General features: G+C 36.2%; 2 protein-coding genes across 3 annotated transcripts; both read left to right on the forward strand.

The window, feature by feature from the left end:
- The first annotated feature begins 1,434 nt into the window (after nucleotides 1-1,434).
- LOC131525169 (major histocompatibility complex class I-related gene protein-like) lies at nucleotides 1,435-4,654 on the forward strand. Its single transcript, XM_058752540.1, has 6 exons — nucleotides 1,435-1,588; nucleotides 2,527-3,076; nucleotides 3,178-3,282; nucleotides 3,914-3,955; nucleotides 4,082-4,123; nucleotides 4,629-4,654. The coding sequence occupies exons 2-6, from the start codon at nucleotides 2,890-2,892 to the stop codon at nucleotides 4,652-4,654; spliced, it is 402 nt and encodes a 133-aa protein (XP_058608523.1). The 5' UTR covers nucleotides 1,435-1,588; nucleotides 2,527-2,889.
- Nucleotides 4,655-7,314: 2,660 nt separating this feature from the next.
- On the forward strand, nucleotides 7,315-19,844 carry LOC131526027 (H-2 class I histocompatibility antigen, Q9 alpha chain-like). 2 transcript variants are annotated; one of them, XM_058754091.1, is made up of 6 exons: nucleotides 7,315-7,535; nucleotides 11,483-11,743; nucleotides 12,464-12,742; nucleotides 13,732-14,013; nucleotides 18,407-18,459; nucleotides 18,553-19,844. In XM_058754091.1, exons 1-6 carry the CDS (start codon nucleotides 7,484-7,486, stop codon nucleotides 18,655-18,657), a joined length of 1,032 nt encoding a protein of 343 aa, XP_058610074.1. In that variant the 5' UTR covers nucleotides 7,315-7,483; the 3' UTR covers nucleotides 18,658-19,844. The 2 variants fall into 2 exon arrangements, with proteins under 2 accessions (XP_058610074.1, XP_058610075.1); XM_058754092.1 differs by lacking the exon at nucleotides 7,315-7,535 and adding an exon at nucleotides 8,200-8,750 and having other exon boundaries at nucleotides 18,553-19,843.
- Nucleotides 19,845-21,589: the final 1,745 nt, after the last annotated feature.

Here is a 21,589-nt window from a genome sequence, read left to right on the forward strand (position 1 = left end):
GGGGCGGATTGACCATCTGGCAATTCTGGCAAATGCCAGAGGGGCCGGACCATTTTGTTTAATGTGGGCCGGTCAGATTTTTAAAAATAATATATGAATAAAATTGTTTTTAACGGGCCAATTTGTTTTAATAGGACGAGTTTTTATTGCTTGCACGATTTCACTATGGCTAATAATAATATAAATAGGCCTAATAATAAATGTTAAGCATTTGGCCCAGTCAGCAACGGCCAGCCGCCTGGTCCCGAGATGGGCCGACCGAACCGATTAGAGGTTACTGGACGTTCAGTCAAAATCAAGACGAGCTACGATCAACAAGAGCTAATTTTCAGTAAAAGCTAGATAATGGACCGTAAAAAAAATAAAGAAAAACTTTGACAAACAAACAAACAAAAGGGCTCTAAAGTCCGATGCTAAATGTGTAAAATTAACCAAACTCTTTTCAAAATGTTTAAACTCGGCTGCTGCAGCGGAGGACAGTAGTGCCACAGACACAGAGGCAAGAAGAAAACAGAAAATACAGCCAACACAAGTCATTTTCACACTACTTCTGCCAGCTAGCTCCTGTGTGTGTGTGTGTGTGTGTGTTTTTTTTACATTTACATTTATGCATTTAGCAGACGCTTTTATCCAAAGCGACTTACATTGCATTCAAGTTACAGTTTTTACATTTTATCAGCTCTTGCTTTCCCTGGGAAACGAACCCATGATCTTAGCGTTGCTAACGCCATGCTCTACTATTTGAGCTACAGGAAAGCTCAAGTAGTAGCTGTTTTTGACAGTAGCCTACATTGTATTAAATAGTAGTAAGCTTAGCGTAGAATCCCAGTATATTTTAAAGTGTCATTGCTTCGTGGTAATTGGTCACAAGTGTTAGCCAGCCTGTTACTGAATTGCATGATTGAAATATCAGCAGATAAGGTGGGATTTAGGCTAACCACTGATATAGGCTACTTCCAGTAACACATCAAAAACCTATAGCAATAGCCATAGTATTACTGTAGACATTTGTAGTGAACTTCGCTTTGAATATGTAGATAGTCATATATTAAAATAAAACATTGAATACATGCATATAGTACATATGTTTACAGTATGCAATTAATCCTTAGGTAGGGTGCATAGGCTTCTATTACAGGCACTCCTGTGCAATAGTTAGATGAGGTATTATAAGCCATTGGCACACACACACACACACACACACACACACACAAATGCACATGCAGCACATACTAGCAGCACTTCAGCATACTTTAATTCACAAATAATTGTATATCAAAAAGGATTTAAAAATGTAAAAAATCTGTTGGTACACACACAACTATTACTGCTGCTACTATTTATAGTTTTTGCTATGTATTCTATTCCCTTTTGTGCGATTATTACTTGTTTGTATTCATGTCTATTCCAACGTTGAGAACAGTCAGTGAGAAAATATTTTGCTGCAATGTTTACATCCTATACTGTGTGCATTAACTGGGATGTTGCAGGAACCAGTACAGCCAGAGACCCCTGGTCTTCCAATACCAGTGCTGTGAGGAAGGATGCTACGGTAGGCCCAGCAGAGACAGGGAGGAGTGTGGTAGAGGTAGGAAAAATCCAACAGACAGACAGTGACAACAAAGAACAACATACTGTCGAGCAGTGGTACCCAACCCTGTTCAGAGATCTACATACCTGCAGAGTTCAGTTCCAACCCTGCTTCAGCACACCTGCCTGTAATTATCAAGTGGTCCTGAAGATCTTAATTAGCTGGTTAAGCCGTGTTTGATCAGAGTTGGAGCTGGACTTTGCAGGGAGGTAGATCTCCAGGAACAGGGCTGGGCACCACTGCCGTAGAGAATAACAGTAGCAGCAGACAAATGGCATAAACAGACATCGCACAGACTCTACAACATCCTCAGATTTTTTCTTTTGTTTTTACTGTATGTGTAAATTTGTTATAAATGTGTGCTCTTTAAAAAGTAGTAAGCATTGTTTGCCAGACACATACATTAAATGTTTAAATATCTGTTACATATACGGTACTGCTTATGTTATTTCACCATCTGTACACAAATGTAAGTAGTGCATGCACGTGTCCGTGGGTGGGGCTGTGTCGGTGTGGCTACAGTGCCAGGGCTGAATTTTTCAACATCCCAACATCGTTTGGATTGACACAAAACCCAGCGTATTTAAAAAGTACACAGTGTATGTTTCTGCTAAATCGCTTGCTTATATAAGATTGTTGTATAGCTTACATACCACGTAATAGTAGAATAGGTACCCCTTAGTTTCAAAATACTTCCTGTAAAAATCATTTGTAATTTGACAGGTTATTACCCCTTTATTCCCCAAACATCACATATTATTCCCTTATACCTACACGGAGGTACTGAATAGGTACACAATAATTACAAAAAAGTTACACTGTAAATTCTGTTTACTTACACAGTACGTTGCAGGTTGTAATCTAAAGCGTTACTGTCAGTTCTTATCCAGAATGTGCATGTTTTCTAAAATGTTCGTAATTTTTTTTATTTCAAGCATTACAGATCATGTGGCCTTTGCTGTGGAAATGATTAACAGAGTGACTACTAAACAGGAGGAACTTAATGCAAGGGTTGTTACTTTTGATACTACCTGTATTTTTATACTATTTATTTATAAAATAGTATATTAGATTCATTCATTTAGATGTACCTAATTTAGAGTTCAGTATTGTGCTTGAGCACCCCGACTGCAAACCAGATCAGCTGATGTTTTTATCCAGAGTGACTCTTTCTGGATCATTTGCAGCAGCTGGAGACTTAATATCACTTGTTTTCAATTTTCTCTCTCCAGTCTCCCTCGTCTCCAGTCTCGTGTCATGCTACAGGTTTTTACCCCAGTGGAGTAACAATCACCTGGATGAGAAATGGACAAGAGCATCATGAGAACGTGGATCTCAGTGAACTTCTTCCCAATGAGGACGGGACCTTTCAGAGGACAAGCACCATCACAGTTACACCTGATGAGTATAAGAACAACAAGTTCAGCTGTGTGGTGAAACACCAGGGCAAAACCAAGACAGCAAATGAGATCAGGACAAACAATGGTAAGAGAAATTAGATGAGTGAACTACAAATATAGTGGCTAAATCCCTTCAGTAACGTTACCAGACTCTGAGTAATCTGATGTTTTCCTCTGATCAAACAGCAGATTCTGCTCCCATCAGCATCATTGTTGGTGTTGTTGCTGTTGTCCTGTTAATGGTCAGTGGTGTCGCTGGATATTTGGTGTATTGGAAAAAAGAGAAATTAGGTGAGAACAGAAATGATTAACCTTTGATAGCTGTTGTTACTACAATATGTAATGCTTTTAATTAGTCTTATAATCCAGATTACATATATTAGTGGACTATTATTTGAACATCTATTTTATTTTATTTTCTTACCAGTGTAATATAGAATTTACAAGATTACTCCTCAATAGTCCCCCACACACACACACTCACACAATCCAAAAAAATGGTGTAGAAACAATTGTCATGCAGAAATTGCTAGTAAAGATAGTTAAAAATAAACTGCAAGTAACACATTGATTTAAATGTGAAATTTTGAAGTAGAAAACCTGAAATAGAATTCTTTTAAAATACTCCAAAAATATGTTTTATTTACCATTTCCTTAAATCATCAATATGCATTTATGTATAAAGTATGAACTCTATCTCTAGACAGTGAAGTGATTTACAGTGATTTATTTTCATTCATTTTAATTGTTGTTGCTCATTTTAAAATAATTAATGCATGTAAGAATTAGAATTCTTTCCTACAGGATTTTTGTTCTCTCATGTCATTACCAATACATATGTTGGTTAACACTGTGCTATTTTAGGCATTGGGTTTATCAGTATGTTCTGGTGTTGATGTAAAAGTTTAATTTTTTTCTCCAGGGCCTAACACCTCAGCTGTTGACAGTGCCACAAGTCTACTATGTAAGTGTTTGTTTAAGCATCGTGTAATCGTGTTTTTCCTAAACATTTTAACTGTTATATCATTCTTGTTAAACAGTGTGTGATGGTTATTTTGTTGTAAAATAAAGGTTTCATTTTCTTCTTCAGCCTCTGACAGCTCAAGTGTTGAAAACACCAAGGGCCTAAAAAGTAAGTATTATGAGTTTTCTTTTCTTTTTTTTTTAGTAATTGATGCTCAACTCATCTTGCGCAGTGTGTTCTTGCAGTTTTGCTTCCCGGTGGCTTTATTGCAATTTGGAGGATAGACCGAAAGATTGATTTATGAATCTGCATGTTGGAAAATACACATAAAGAACAGAACCAGTAAACAAAAACAATGATAAGAGTATTACTATAAACTCTCTATATAACTAATGATTCTTTTATAGGGACTATATTTATGTTGTCATACATGCACAATACTCGGTCACAACACAGTGCAGAGTAATTTTTCTCATGTGCATTAATAATTCCTCACACAGCAGCCCTTAAGAGGCTTAATACTGCATGATGAATTTTATTTTATTTTTTTAAGTGAGGCTATAGTCCAGTTTATGTTGAGATGGGATTTTAACTTTCCAAATGGATAATTAAATTGGTTATTAAAATAAATTGCAGTGGATTTTTGTTGTAAAGGTGTAATTTTCTTCTCCAGCCTGTGACCGACAGCTCAACTGCTAACAGAACCAAAAGCCCAACATGTGAGTGAATAATGAAAATAAAAAGAAAGGGGAAAAAAATGCAACTACTATAGCTGAGGCTCAGCATAATTTGTGATCAGCATCTTTTAACTTTCCTAACTTTCAAAATGTAACTTTCCTATCCAGCTCTGAACTCTCTTGACCATAGATACAGTATTGTTCAAAATAATAGCAGTACAATGTGACTAACCAGAATAATCAAGGTTTTAGTATATTTTTATTGCTACGTGGCAAACAAGTTACCAGTAGGTGCAGTAGATTCTCAGAAAACAAACAAGACCCAGCATTCATGATATGCACGCTCTTAAGGCTGTGCAATTGGGCAATTAGTTGAAAGGGTGTGTTCAAAAAATAGCAGTGTCTGCCTTTGACTGTACAAACTCAAAACTATTTTGTACAAACGTTTTTGTTTCTAGGATTTAGCAATCCTGTGAATCACTAAACTAATATTTAGTTGTATGACCACAGTTTTTAAAACTGCTTCACATCTGTGTGGCATGGAGTCAACCAACTTGTGGCACCTCTCAGCTGTTATTCCACTCCATGATTCTTTAACAACATTCCACAATTCATTCACATTTCTTGGTTTTGCTTCAGAAACAGCATTTTGATATCACCCCACAAGTTCTCGATTGGATTAAGGTCCGGAGATTGGGCTGGCCACTCCATAACATTAATTTTGTTGGTTTGGAACCAAGACTTTGCTCGTTTACTAGTGTGTTTGGGGTCATTGTCTTGTTGAAACAACCATTTCAAGGGCATGTCCTCTTCAGCATAGGGCAACATGACCTCTTCAAGTATTTTAACATATGCAAACTGATCCATGATCCCTGGTATGCGATAAATAGGCCCAACACCATAGTAGGAGAAACATGCCCATATCATGATGCTTGCACCACCATGCTTCACTGTCTTCACTGTGTACTGTGGCTTGAATTCAGAGTTTGGGGTCGTCTCACAAACTGCCTGTGGCCCTTGGACCCAAAAGAACAATTTTACTCTCATCAGTCCACAAAATGTTCCTCCATTTCTCTTTAGGCCAGTTGATGTGTTCTTTGGCAAATTGTAACCTCTTCTGCACATGCCTTTTTAACAGAGGGACTTTGCGATTCTTGAAAATAGATTAGCTTCACACAGACGTCTTCTAACTGTCACAGTACTTACAGGTAACTCCAGACTGTCTTTGATCATCCTGGAGGTGATCATTGGCTGAGCCTTTGCCATTCTGGTTATTCTTTGATCCATTTTGATGGTTGTCTTCCGTTTTCTTCCACGTTTCTCTGGTTTTGCTCTCCATTTTAAGGCATTGGAGATCATTTTAGCTGAACAGCCTATAAGTTTTGCACCTCTTTATAGGTTTTCCCTCTCCAATCAACTTTTTAATCAAAGTACGCTGTTCTTCTGAACAATGTCTTGAACGACCCATTTTCCTCAGGCTTTCAAATGCATGTTTAGCAAGTGCTGGCTTCATCCTTAAATAGGGGCCACCTGATTCACACCTGTTTCTTCACAAAATTGATGACCTCAGTGATTGAATGCCACACTGCTATTTTTTGAACACACCCCTTTCAACTAATTCAACTAATTGCCCAATTGCACAGCCTTAAGAGGGTCCATATCATGAATGCTGGGTCTTGTTTGTTTTCTGAGAATCTACTGCACCTACTGGTAACTTGTTTGCCACGTAGCAATAAAAAATACACTAAAAACCTTGATTATTCTGGTTAGTCACATTGTACTGCTATTATTTTGAACAATACTGTACAGTGGCTCAGACAGTTACTCATGCAATGGCTCACACAGTGGATCTGACAAGTACTGCTGAATGAACCATAATAATGGATTTTTTCTTGTAGAAAGAGACACAAGATGACTGAGAAAACTGAACCTGAAGTTTGCCCAGCTTGAAGTGTCTTTCTTATACCCTTTAACTGTTACTACATGAAAGACTTTTCTTCCTAATATGAGATTCTATGAGGGGGTTTTGTTGCTGTTGTAGCTCATGGGTGTATTCTGACATAATTTGACAATCACTTTGTGCTGTCTCTTGGAGTTATAGCACCTTTGAAGTCTGTTCTTCAGTCACTCTGTCAGCATGAGTTTAAGATAAGCTTTAAATAGTGACACATTATTATTAAAGAATAAAGCTTGGGATATGTAAATAGGTAGGCCTACTAAAGCACATTGCAGTTTAATATACCGCACTTATGTTTTACAGGCAGCTGCTGTTACTATCATGCAGGCAATTAAGCATCAGTGGACAAAATGAACTGCCTCTTTGGTCTATCTGTAACTTCGGACTTTAGGAAAGATAAAAGAGGAGATTTCCCTGCTGTCAAACACAAATTTCACAATGAATTACAAAGAAACTGCAAGTAATACATTGAATTGTTTGAAAATCTGAAATAGAAAATAAACTTAAATTGTATTTTATAGTAAAACATCTTTACAACTACGAAAAATCATTTTTACAGTGTAGTGAAAGTTGCTTGACAATATGGATTTCCTTTATTTAGCTTTCTTCTTATTTGGGAAAAATGGCAGAGCAAAGCAGGCCTATCCATATATTCACTTCATTTAGTATTTTGTTCCCTTTCAGTGATCAACACAGTCAAGGAATTTACGCCTAGAAACTTGTGACCCTGAACATGTCCAGAATCTGTTCTGGCTGGAGTTTCAGAAGCTGCAGGCACTTTACTAGCTCAAAGTCAACAACTGAGACCCGACGTTTGGTATTAACTTGAATATTTCAAGTCATTTCTCGAGCCTAGAATATTATATTAAATCTAAATCTCAAGAAAACTCAAGAATGCAGCTTGTTGTAATGCTTCTGCTTGTCGGAGCTCATCTTGCCTTTGCTGGTGAGTGGACTATGCTTTGCTAATTTTACAGTAGTGCCAATGTAAGCTAAGTTTTCTTTAAAAATATGTTGTGCCACTGTATGATATTGATATTATTTTACTTTAAAACCGACAACTATATGAAAAGCCCACAGCCAGTCAAATGTCGTTGTGTTATTGACACTTTTCTCAGAAATGTATCTTTTGACGCGATACACATTTATTCTTAAAATATGTAGCCAATGATTTGCACACGTTGAACAGAGCCTATTCGTTATTATTTAGACCTTTTGAAGGCATATATTGTTCTTTAGCCTATTGAAAAAAATCTTAGCTAAGCCTATATAATTTCACGGGAGGTCTAACCAAACAAACAAAAAATACTTTTTTGATTAGTTGGTTTAATTGAACAAAAAAAAAAAAAAAGATTGTTTGTTGGTTTGATGTGTTTTAAAACTTACTCATCTGTTAGCATGCTAGTCGTGTCAGATGCAGATCAGTTACATTTCTATCCTGAGAAACGCTGTTTTACCCGGAGACTGATGACGAACATCTTTTTGCGCCGACGTCACGATTACGTCACCGCGCTAGCTGGAGGCAAAACAAAGGGAGAACCATTCAAACCAGCACAGATTCAGCTACACGAGGAGCTTAAAATATCATCTTGTGATGTTAGATGCAAGAATCGACGTAGTACAGGCTCCAATTTGAAATTTTAACCCATACCTTTGTGCATGCGTGTAAAACAACAAACTGACGATTTATATGCTTAATCATCTGTAATATACATTGTTGTGATTGATAGTGGCTGGACTTTCTAAGAACTTAATAAAGAATAATCACATTTATTTCATAATTATATTTCCCCCCATTTTAAATTCTTATTATCCAATGAAACGTTAGATTTTTGTGATTTTTTTAAATAAAAGATCAAAAGGATTAACAATGCAGATTAATTTTCACAGCCTTCTTTGATCGTATGGACTCACCATAGATACAGGAAAAATCGACTCACCTAACTATCGCGATTTTTTATTTACGATTTTAACATTTTTAAAATAGAATCGATATTAATTTCTAATTAATACATTGCTTTATTTTAGTCCTTTATTAAATACGAGATGACACTTCACTAAAGCGCCGAAACTACGAGCGTGCAACGCGTGAAATAAAAGTACAATACCGATAAATCATAACTGGTACTGCGTGTGTTAGCTGGGAAGGATTTGCATGAAGGTATGATATTCAGGAGCAGTTTCCACATTTCATTAACAGTTCATGTTAGTATTGTGTATTCACCATGGTAACTGTTGTTCCATAACCCAAAAATACCATGTTATTTTCACTTTGTGTCAGTTTGTATATGTTTAAATGACTGTGGTGGCTCAAATCAACTTAATTATATTAACAAAAACTAGTTTGGGACTGCTATTTAATAGCCTTACCTTATAGGCTGTTTATTCAGTATTAATCATATTCTTAACAGTATAACTTCATTTTTGTGAAATGAATTGGTATTTGTTTTGTTACAAATCCCATTCAAAAAGAGACCTTAGGAATGCTAAGGGGTTAATTATATTATATGTTTTATTTAATGCAGTCCAGTATTTAAAAGAATGCCTTTCGAGTTAAGTTTGATGTTAAAGAAAGCTTTCACAGACTCTTCATTTTATTTTATTTTATTAATGGAACAGCTTTGATGAGCACTTTATTTCAAAAAGTATTTTTCTATTGGACTTTTTGTGGCTGTTTGTTTGTTTATGTTTACTGAAAACTTAAATAAAACAGGAAAAATTACTGCTAAGGTGTGTGTGTGTGTGTGTGTGTGTGTGTGTGTGTTTTAAATTGTGACAGTCTGTAATATATTAAGTGTATCATTCAACTTTTTCCCATGGTCTAGAGTTAAAGGGGTCATATAATGGTACATGCACTTTTACAAGTTGATTGTACTGAAATGTGTGTTAGCAGTGCCTGTACACAACCATCATAAAATGATAAAAATCCATCCAGTGTTTTTTTTTTAATCTCCTTATTTGTTTTACCCTGTCTCAAATCAAGCCGTTCGACCGTGTGACGTCACACGGTCGGACGCCCCTCCCACGATGGTTGATTGACAGCAGTGTTTCAACACAGACCCGCCCTTGCTCGTGAGCGAGCTGTCAATCATAGTCCGCGCGTCATTGTTGATATACGCTGGAGCTGTCTATGAGCAGAATGGCGTCTAAGCGATTGTGGTGTTCTGTTCTCGGGTGCAATAATGAACACAGCAGTCATTTTGATGTTCCTAAGTCCGAACCGCTGAAGACACAGTGGCTGAGTTTCGCTTTTGAAGGGAATATTCCCCGAGCAACGTCAATGTTTTCATGTTTGCGCGAATCATTTTCACCAGACTGCTTTATAAATGAAGGTCAGTATAAAGCTGGTTTTGCTAAGAAGCTGCTCCTGAAAAAAGAATCGGTACCAACTATTCGTGTTCCTGCTGAACCTCCAGAAGAAGTGAGTGTAACGTTTAATTAACCTTTATATTAATCTTTGCAAATCGCTAGCACGCTTCACGATGTATGTGGCTAATGTTTACATTCAGGGTACATGCATGTTTTCTATTCTGACGTTCTCAATATAATTAATAACCCCACGTTTATAATGAACAAAACGTTACGGTTGCACAGTATCCTCAGAGACTCCCGCTGCCATTCTTCAAAATATACCCTCAACTGTTGTCAAGGCAACACTCCACGTGTGTTGTGTCAAAAACGCCCCACAGAACAGAGGGGCGGGGCGAGCAAAGCTCATTAGCATTTAAAACACACACACTAAAACCGTGTGCTGAACAGAGAGCTGTTTTGAGCAGGTAAAATGAGTGTTTTCTTACAATACTAATGAGAATTTTTAATTAAAGTATATTACAAACTTTCAATTTAGACCCTAAAGAATCATATTAGCTTGTACAAAAATGGCATTATATGACCCCTTTAAAGACAAAAAATTAAAATCGCAACACAGCAATATTGAATCGCAATATTTGTAGAATCGAAATCTTAAAAAAATCACAATACATATCGGCACCCAAGTATCGTGATAGTATCGAATCAGGAGGTAGGTGTATCGTCTCATCCCTAATAAATATGTCTCCTCAAAACGAATATAAATACGATCTTCAATTCCTGGGTTAATATGAGAGAGTGAGCATCATCACTGGTGAGAGACTTTACTCTCTTCTGTCTCCGCCACTGCTTACAGTTGAAGAATACAAGTTAACAAGCGATTTATCATAAGATGGCAATAAACACGAGAAGTGCCCTTATACAAAGGTTCAGTCATCGTTCAAATTCGTAAAAGCTAGGAGTGGAAGAGATAAAGAAGACAACCCAAGTACAACAGACATATAATAGCCTACAGATCAATCACATAAACACTGAAATCTAACATCCTGTGTGAGAGAGAACGTTTATGTGTAGTAAGCAAAATGGACAGCAGGATAAACACCTTTTATAACAAATCCATATTACTGTGTCTAGATATGTGTCTTTTTATCTGTCGTCTTGTCTTATAATTTTTAAGTAACTGGAATCAAAATGACTTCTGTGTTTTAGCACACTTCACCAATAAGACTGATTCTGAGTAAATATTGTTTTAATAAAAAATACAGCACATCTTGCTATATTTTTAGTACAATAACTGACAGGGTCTCAAATGTAAATTTAGGAAGATCTGGAATATGAAAATAATTAATAAACAACTAAAGCTACAGTCCTTTTGTATATTAGGGTGTCATTTTTCTTTTTGTTAGTCAATTTAAATATTGCAATATTCACCTGCTATGGCATAAATTATTTTAATATAGCCTTATTGTGAATTTCAGTGTTGATGTACTGTAACTCTTAAAAGTGTGAATTTTGAACAGGCTTTATGTGTGGATGATTAATTTGAGATGATGACTAAAATTCAGTTTGTATCTCTCTCCGCAGGAACACACTCTCTGAGATACTTCTACACTGGTGTGTCTGGAGACATTGACTTCCCAGAGTTCACAGCGGTCGGTCTGGTTGATGTTGAGCAGTTTATGTACTTTGACAGCAACACAATGAAAGCTGTGCCAAAGACAGAGTGGATCAGACAGAATGAGGGAGCAGATTACTGGACCAGAGAGACTCAGACTGATATTAATCAGCATCGGCTCTTCAAAAACAACATCCAGGTCGCAAAGGGACGCTTCAACCAGTCAACAGGTAAACTGGTAACAAACCTACTTACACACATGACTTCTTAGTTTTGACTATTTTACATATTAATGATACAGTGTTAGGAGTACAGCTACCATTTACATACCAGTTACAATATATTTTATTTTATTTTATTTTATCAGTATTAAAGATGTGTTTGTTAAATAAACACTAATATGCACCAAGGACAGAAATGTTTATTTTTGTAGTAGTAATAAAAAGGTAGTGATATTTGAACTGGGCAGAGGATTCAGAGGTTCAGTGATTTTGTCACAAATTTGTATTTATTTTATTTTTAACAGTTAAAATTGAACAATTCTGGTTGTAAGACACAGATCTGACGCAGTAAATAAGTCAAAAGCTGCTCAGACAGATTCAGTCAGTGAGTGATTAAATCAAACTGATAATAAACTGTACAGTACACTGTGTGCAGAATGATTTGTGTGTGCAGCCGGTGTAGATGTCACAATAGAAATCATGTTGTCTGTTTATTCTCTTATTTCTCAGCACCTGTTCTTGTTCTCTTATCATAATAAATTTAGTCAGTAAACTCACAACTCAAATATTACTAAATATATTTTTTAAAATTAGAATGGAGGCCAAAAAACTAAAATATGTTGAGTCAGATTTATTTGATTCTGAGTCAAACATGTTTCTGACTGACTGATGATTTTATTCTGACTGTATTAATTGATTATTCATACATTCAATGTCTCTGTTCCTCAGGTGTGCACACAGTCCAGCAAATGTACGGCTGTGAGTGGGACGATCAGACTGGAGCAACAAATGCGTTTCATCAGTTTGGTTATGATGGAGAGGACTTTCTGTTTCTGGATCTGAAGGAGTTGAGATGGATTTCACCAGTGCAGCAAGGAGTCATCACTACACATAAGTGGAACAATGACAGAGCTGTTCTTGAGAGTAACAGACATTACTTCAGCACTGTGTGCATTGAGTCGCTGAAGAAGTATGTGCAGTATGGAAAGAGCAGCCTGAAGAAAACAGGTACATCAGTTCTTATCCAGCGGTGAAAATATAGCCATTTATGTTTTGTTAAACAGTCTTCTACACTAGAAATCACTGTAAAAATGTCTTCTTTCTTTCAGAGTAGGTTGTTTTGATTAAAGGAATACAAATCATGTGTTTTGTTTGTAGAAATTAATAATGAAGACTAGTTTTAAATGGATTTCTAAACAGGTTTAGGAGGAGCATGTTCATCTAAATCTGTCAATTATGAACTGGCTAGAAAAGTATAAACTGATGCAGACATGCAGGTGTGATGAGTTATAATGGCTAAAGCTCAGTGTCATTATAACTGTAAGGCTGTTATTACTAAAGATTTTCTTAAATTAATGGGTTTGTTGCAAAACACAATAGTTAAAAGATTGCTTGTGTATTTATTTACTAGAGACAAAGTTTCATTAAAGAGGAGGCGTGTTGCTACTCTCTGGACTGTAGTAAGACTGGCAGCAGCACAGATTTGATTTGACTAAAGCCTGGATAAAGAGCTGTGTAACATACTCAGATAGGAAGAATCAGATCTTCCTGATGTTAAAGAGCACAGATCCACATCACCAGGTGCTCATAGCAATGAAGTCTGTGGTATTTACTCGCTAGGTTCCTGGTTGACTAGATGACATTACTGTGTTGTCAAGCCTATCAAAATGGGTTTGTTTGCTAAATTAGACTGGCTAGGATGACAAGAAGCTCTGGTTTAGATTTTTCTAAATATTGAATTATTATTATTAGTATCAAAAGTTTAGAAAAAAAGGTTACATAAAAAGGATATACAGCTCCACCTGCAGAGTGCCTTAATAGAAACCAGAGCTTTTCAGCAGCGCCTCAGCGGCCTTATCTTGGCAGTTCCACCACACTTCAAACTCTACCTGATATTATACAGTGAACTGAATGAAGACCAGCCTTCACAGACAGTGTGTTGGTGATTTATAAAGGTCTTGATTGGGAAGACATGTGTTCAAGCTCTCTCTCTCTAGTCTCTCCTCAGGTGTCTCTGCTGCAGAAGTCTTCCTCGTGTCATGCTACAGGTTTTTACCCCAGTGGAGTAACAATCACCTGGATGAGAAATGGACAAGAACATCATGAGGATGTGGAGGTTGGTGAACTTCTTCCCAATGAGGACGGGACCTTTCAGAAGACGAGCACCATCAGAGTTGCACCTGATGAGTGGAAGAAGAACGAGTACAGCTGTGTGGTGGAGCACCAGGGCAAAACCATCAGAAAGATCCTGACAGAGAAAGAGATCAGAACAAACAATGGTAAGATAAATTAGATGAGTGAACTACAAATGTAGTCCCTCCTGTGATTAACCACTAACTGTATTAGGTCTTGACTCACCAAAAAATAAACCCAAAAGATCAGTGATTTATTAACAAGGACGTTTATAGAAAAATAAATAAAAATGGAAACAATCACAAAACAGACAACAGAGTACAAACACAATACATTTAAGCCTTTATTGTTTTTATATGGTATATCCCGGCTGGTATCCAGCCAGGTGTAAATCAAAGGCTGGAGTTAAGCGGCAAATTAACGGAGGTGATTTAATCATCTGTATGTGCCTACTATTATATGGGGATATACATCAATGTCCCGGTCCAATGCCCGACTTTGGACCTAGGAATATGAAGGAAATTGTGACGGGTGTGACGGTATGTTGGCCTTCCAGTCGATGCAGTGATGGGAGCAAACATTTGTCCATGAGTGTAGCCGACTTGGGTGGAGGAGTGCATGGAGTCATTGAGAGAACAGAGCTGGGCTTGGGAAACACAACGGTATCCCTTGATGAGTGCAAGCAACCTAAAAATTCATACCCATAGCTCCGTTCAGTTCAGTCACCCTGTGCGGTTTTGGAGGATACCTGCAAGGTTAAGCCAACTGTGGAGTTATTCCTTTCGACGAGGGGACTTCACCTGCTTCATCTTAACATGAACATTGGACGTTAGTTTTAATCAGAGAATGGACTTGAATAATGACCAAATTGAAGCAGTCTGGTTAAACATTTTGCTGCCGAAGAGCAAGCCTATCTTAGTTGGAGCATGCTACAGACCACCTGACCAGACAATGTTTTATGAAATTCTGGAAGAAGTTTGCTCAAAGTGTACGGACTTTGTCAATTTGGAAGTTATCATGATAGGAGATTTTAATACTGATATTCGAAAGACGGACCTTTCCGGCTATAAGGCCTTAATGAATTTTTTCATTTAGTCTACATCAGCTGATCAAAGAACCAATGTGTGTCTGTTCTTCCACTCAAACTATTACTGACCTTGTTTTAGTGTCAGAAAAGTCTAGGATAGCAGATAGTGGGGTAAGGAATTACGGATTGAGCGATCATTCTATTGTTTTCTGCACTAGAAAGATAAAGAAAGCAGTGTTCAACTGTCATAGTTCTATAAGAATCAGGTCACAAAAAAGGTATAGCAAAGAAGCATTGGATGACTGCTTGAATTTAAAAAACTGGTCTGTTGTGTTGCAATGTAATGTTGATAAAGCATGTTTTTTATTTAAATGTATGTTTTTAGAAGCTGTAGATAATTTAGCACCATTTAAGGTAGTAAGAGTTAAACAGAGGACAGAACCCTGGATAAATGATGATATTCTCGAGGCTATTAGGTTGAGAAATAAGAAGTATGGCACATTTAGGAGAAACAAGGATGATCAGAGTTGGTCAGAGTACAAGAAGGTGAGAAATGAAGTGAACAGATTAGTGGTCAATGCTAAAAAGGCTTATTTTAATGAGAAAATTGTGGAATATAGAAATGATTCAAGTAAGTTATGGAAGTCTCTCAAGCAGCTAGGCTTCAGTAGTAGGTTGAAAACAAAAACTAGTAACATAACACTTGATGTGGGGAATAATGTCACAGCAGAAAAGGTGACAGTGGCAGATAGTTTTAACAACTACTTCTCATCAGTTGCTAGTAAACTGGTGGAAAAACTACCTGACCAGTCAGGGCAGTACGGTGAAAGTCACTTTGTTGACTTTTATTCTCAGAAAGGGGTGAAAACAAATGGTTTCACTTTTGAAAAGGTGTCAGAGGCAGTCGTACTTAAAAAGCTTAAAAATCTAAATGGCTCCAAAGCCACTGGCCTTGACAATATTCCAGCTAGATTCTTAAGAGATGCTACTGAGGTTTTCACCCCATGTATTACCCATATCATAAACATGTCTATTGAGCTAGGACATTGCCCCAATGATTTTAAATTTGCCAGAGTAATTCCTTTATATAAGAAAGGGAGTAAATTAGAATATGGAAACTATAGACCTGTTTCTATTCTGTGTAGTCTGTCAAAGATAATTGAAAAGATTATTTGTGAACAGATTGACAAATATTTAGCTTCACGTAATCTACTATATGAGTTCCAGTCTGGCTTTCGTAAATCTCATTCTACTGACACCTGTGTATTGTATCTAGCTGACCATATTAGGAGGGAGGTAGATAAAGGTCATTTTTGTGGTATGGTATGGTCATGTTAGACCTACAGAAGGCCTTTGATACAGTTGACCATGGTATTTTGGTATGCAAATTAAAAGCCATTGGTTTTAATGACTTAGCTGTCAGATGGGTGAGTTCTTATCTGAAGGATGGGAAGCAAGGTGGTGGATATTGGAGGAACAATGTCTCAACCACAATGTATAGAATGTGGGGTCCCTCAAGGGAGTGTCTTGGGTCCACTTTTTTTCTTTATATGTATAAATGACATTAAGTCTGTATGTTCATGTGAACTTTTTTTATATGCAGATGATTCAGCGTTATTGGTTTCACATAAAGATAAGAACATAGTTTAAAGAACCCTCAGTGTAGAACTATCGAATGTCAGTAGGTGGATGTCAGACAATAGGCTATCGCTTCACTTAGGGAAAACGGAAGCCATACTGTTTGGGTCAAAAATAAGATTGAAAAGATCTCCTGGTTTTAAGGTTTTAGTTGGAGATAATGAGATTAATGTAAAGGAATCAGTTAGTTACCTTGGTTGTTTGTTGGACTGCCACTTGTCGGGAGTGGGCCAAGCACAAAAGGTTATTACCAAGGTAAATCAAAGAGTACGTTTCTTGGCCAGAATCTCAAGGTTTCTGGACAAGAAAGCGATGTTAACTCTGGCAAGTGCTTTACTTCAACCTTATTTTGACTATGCATGTTGCTCTTGGTATAATGGTGTCTTAAAGCACCTGAAACATAGGCTTCAGACTGCTCAAAATGGGGTTATAAGGCTTATTTTGAACCTCCCCGTGAGATCTCATCTTGATACTTCTCATTTTGAGACTATTGGGTGGCTAAAAGTAGAAGATCGAGTCTCTCAGATTCACCTGTGCATGGTACATAGGACTGTGCATGGGGTTGTCCCCAAATATTTAAACAATTATTTTAATAGAGTGAGAGATGTTCACAGCTACTCCACAAGGGGCAGCCTTACTGATTTTGTACTACCTAGAGTTAAGAGTAATTTAGGTAAAGAGTCCTTTGTGTATGTAGCAACAAGCTTGTGGAACAGGTTGCCAGGAAATCTAAAGATGATTAGAAGTTCTCAATCGCGAGGGGATCAGAGCGCTATCTGGGTCTTTACTCCAACGATGTCATCCTCCCCCAAAAAAAAAAAACAGATCAACCCACCTCGTTCTTAGCTCAGTGAGTCTCTCCCGTTCAACCGCCGTAACGAACTTTTTGTTCAAACATCAACAAATACAGCAAGTACAGTCTCGCGTGACACTACGTACCAAAAACTCACTCCAACAAAAAAACAAAACATATATAAACACTCAAAGTCAATTTCTGACGAAAACACTCACAAAGTAAATAAAACAACCCCTTTTTCCGTGGGTTTTACTCATAGACTGTAAAAAATTTTTTTTTACTAGAGGACCAAAAAAAGTAACGATCACTCTGCTTCACAGCTCTCCTTCCTTTCTCCCTCATCCTCCAATAAGAATCCTCCTTCCAGTATGGGAGGCGGAACCATATCTTTTACAGCCAATCAGATAGGAAAGGCTTTTCTCAACCGTATTTGTATAAAGACGTTATAAAAAAAAAAGGTTCACACTCTTAATGATACATTTACATACACACTCAAACCAGTGTATGTGTCTTATGAAACAGGTATATAAAGATTTATAAAAATATTCTGTAACCCAAATTTACCCTGGGTTACACACATACCATGTGTAATTTTATGATGCTGCATGAGTATGTTTCAAACTTTTGTATGCTGAACATAGGTTTCTAATTGTTAATTATTAATTAGAATATGTTCAGATTATGTAGTTATTAGATTATGTTAATCTGTAAATGGCTCTTACTTTTTCAATGGATTTTATGTTGATTGGAGAACTGAACCTACAGTTCTTCTCTTTGGTTGTTGTTCAGGCTTCAAACCTGTCAGTGGTACGTTCCTCATGTGCATGATGTATATATATCAGTAAGGGCTTTGTCATGGGCATGATGTGATTTAACTGTAGTTCTTATATCTAAATGTGTAAAGTAATGTTTTGATAATATTAAGTCATATTATACGAAAGCAGATGTTTTGTCCTTTTCTCTCTAAAAATATATAATGATATAAATACAAAGATGGCTGCTGTGTTAATCTAAACAGTCTTGTATGAGCAGTCCGTGGTGTTGTGTTTGTTGTAATATTATTGGTTTTGTGTTTTAGGCTCTGATGATGACTCAGACAGCTCAGCTCATACAGATCCACATAATAAAAATGTAAGCATGTTATTATTATTAGCAGTGTACCTGTCTCAGTCATGTGAAATGAATAAAATGTAATACGTTTTTTTTTGGGGGGGGGCATTTTAGGACACCAGACATGTGGTAAATATTATACAAGGGATGCTTACGTCTCTCTCATCCTTCATTTCAAATCTGCATATAAACAAAGAGAAAAACGACAAAGGATCATAGATTTCTGCAAGAAGATATACTGTATTTTTGTGCCTCCGCTGACCCTACTCATATTCGTCAATATTTTCACTCTACTTAACAAATTGTTTGGCCATTCTTTTATCACTTTGTATTTGGCAACAATGATATGTCCTCACGTCAAGCGAAATCGGCCAGCAGGCAAGTAGATCGTGAACAAACGCATGAAGCGGACAAGATGGAGGAGTCCCTTGAATATTCATGATCGCATCAGACACGGAGAAGCAACAGTCGTTTATTGAAGCACTGTTTAAAACTCTTCAAGACAGACGGGACATCATTCAGAAGGAGCTTTCCAGCTGTTCTAGCGGCGTAAGAGAATTACGTGATAGATACTCCATCATGAGCAGCCGAGTTAGTAAAATGAATAAAAACTTTGAGAAATGTACCATGAAAATGGTGACTTATGAGGAGAAACTGGCTAACTTGGAAAACCAGTGTTACGAGATTTTCGGTTTCAGTGGGTGGAGCATACATGAATATCCATGAGTTTCCCGGACATGCGCGTTAAGGAAAATGAGCAATTGTCCTATTGCAAGTTTGCCTTTTTATTTCTTTAATACCTTTTTATTGTAACTACAAGTTATTATATGTGTTGGTTTATTAAGAAAGACACCACACATGTTATTGTATTCGTTTTATTGAAAGTAGTTTATTAAGAAAGACACAACACATGGTATTATATTAAGCATTTATTGAGAAAGTGTTATAGCATATATCAATAGGAAGATAGCCAGGAAAGAAATATGTATTAGCCAGAGCTTTAAGGAAAGGAATGTTACCGTTGAATGATGTGTTGCGGACGCAGCGAAGGAGGCATCTTAGAAGAAAGTCTTGGAGAAGAAAAAATGAGAAAATGGAGGACTCTATATAGGAGTCTTCTGAGGGAATTTCCAGACCATCATGACATCAAGACATTGGAATCCACCTGCTGTCTATAAAGGACTGAAGTAGATGAAGAGAATCAGATGCTGGTTCTGCGTGACAGCTTCTCCGGTGCCGTCGGCCTTGCCAGAGATGCCTCTAGACAACCGAGCTTGCAAACCTTACTTTTTATTTCTGTTTTTTATATTTTATTTGTAATGTATTTAACCTATATACAATAAAATTATATTTGATAATAACTAAGAAGCTCGCCTGCCTGAAGAGTCTGATTTATAGACTTGAGCAAGAACAGACCACGGAGAAGTCTTCTGAGACCTATTTTGTGAGTATGAAAATTTACATGCTTCTAGGATAGGACAGACTCGACTTTCTTTACCTAACCTGAGAATAAATAAAATAAGGTAGAAGGTGTATGGAATTTAGCACCGCAAAACAGCGTGGAACTGAGAATTTCAGTCAGTGTTGCCAACTTAGCAATTTTGTTGCTACATTTAGCAACTTTTCAGAATACACTAGCAACTTTTTCTTCCAAAAGCACCTAGCAACAAGTTCAGCTATTTTTTTATTTATTTGGCTTTTGATAAGTCACTCAAACAATAAAAAGGCACACATTTTCCATCTAAGTTACACAAAAAGAGGAAATTAAAGATGCCTAGCAGTACACGCATCACGTGAGTTAGCTGCTATTTGCAATTGTTAAATTTAATAATCATAATAATAATTGAATCATTGTTCATTTATGATACACCTTGTTAGTAGTTTGTATCTGCGATTGTTGATCAGTTAGTACACAATAAGAAAATTAAAAAAAAGAAAAGAAAAGGTATTATATAGTAATTTTCCAGGATATTATCCGTTATCCATTATCCGTTGTAACTCTGTAACCCAAAAACACAAAATACAATGCGTAATTTAAAATGCAGGTAAAAACCAACATGGAAAATTCCTTCATATTAATAGATTGTGCCATATTTTTACAAACCTTTCTTATAGTGTAGCACACTAACTACTAATACACTGTTAAAACTATAATTGTTCAGAATGTGTAGTTTTACTTGTTTATTAGCTAATAAAAATTAAACTGAAATTGTAATCGTTCAAAAATGTATCGTTTATTAATTCATTGAATTATCGAACAATAATTAAATTTTGAATTGAAAAAGTTATATTTTAATTAGTGCTGGGCATAGATTAATCTAGATTAATCTCATCCAAAATAAAAGTTTTCGTTTATATAATATATCTGTGTGTACTGTGAATATTTATTATGTGTATATAAAGACACACACATACAGTATATATTTTGAAAATATTTACATGTATATATTTATATTAATATAATTTATATGATATATAAATATATTTAATATATAAACATAACACATTTTTCTTAAATATATACATACATGGGTGTGTATTCATATATACATAATAAATATACACAATACACACACATATATTATGTACACAAAAACTTTTATTTTGGATGAGATTAATCTAGATTAATCTATGCCCAGCACTAATTTTAATATTATATTACCATTTATATTACTTTACAAACAAATCTTAATTAACATATATAAAAAATATATTTTTTCAGATTTGATGCAGTGACAATTTTGCATCGTGATTATGTAATGACGTCATTGTGCAACGACATCACGTCATTTAGCAACTTTTAGCAACAAATCGACCTTCCTTTAGCAACTTTCCCTGAAAATTAGTTTGATGTATCTCATCAATATTTCCAAAAAGGTAATTATATTTTTAGCGTTGTGCAAACTTCTGCCTAAACAACATATGTTCATAATTTTGTAACAGTTTATGTTTTCATTAGTTTGCACGTTTTGTGCAGTCGTTCCTGACTGAATGATTGCAGACATTCTTTGTGTAATACAATACAATACAATACAATACAATACAAGTTTATTTGTATAGCACATTTAAAAAAACACTGGTGTTGACCAAAGTGCTTTACAATTAAAAAGACAGGCAAACACAAAGCATTAAAGCACTAGAAAGACAATTG

This window comes from Onychostoma macrolepis, chromosome 19 (genome assembly GCF_012432095.1).
Source record: "Onychostoma macrolepis isolate SWU-2019 chromosome 19, ASM1243209v1, whole genome shotgun sequence".
Classification (NCBI taxonomy): Eukaryota; Metazoa; Chordata; class Actinopteri; order Cypriniformes; family Cyprinidae; genus Onychostoma; species Onychostoma macrolepis.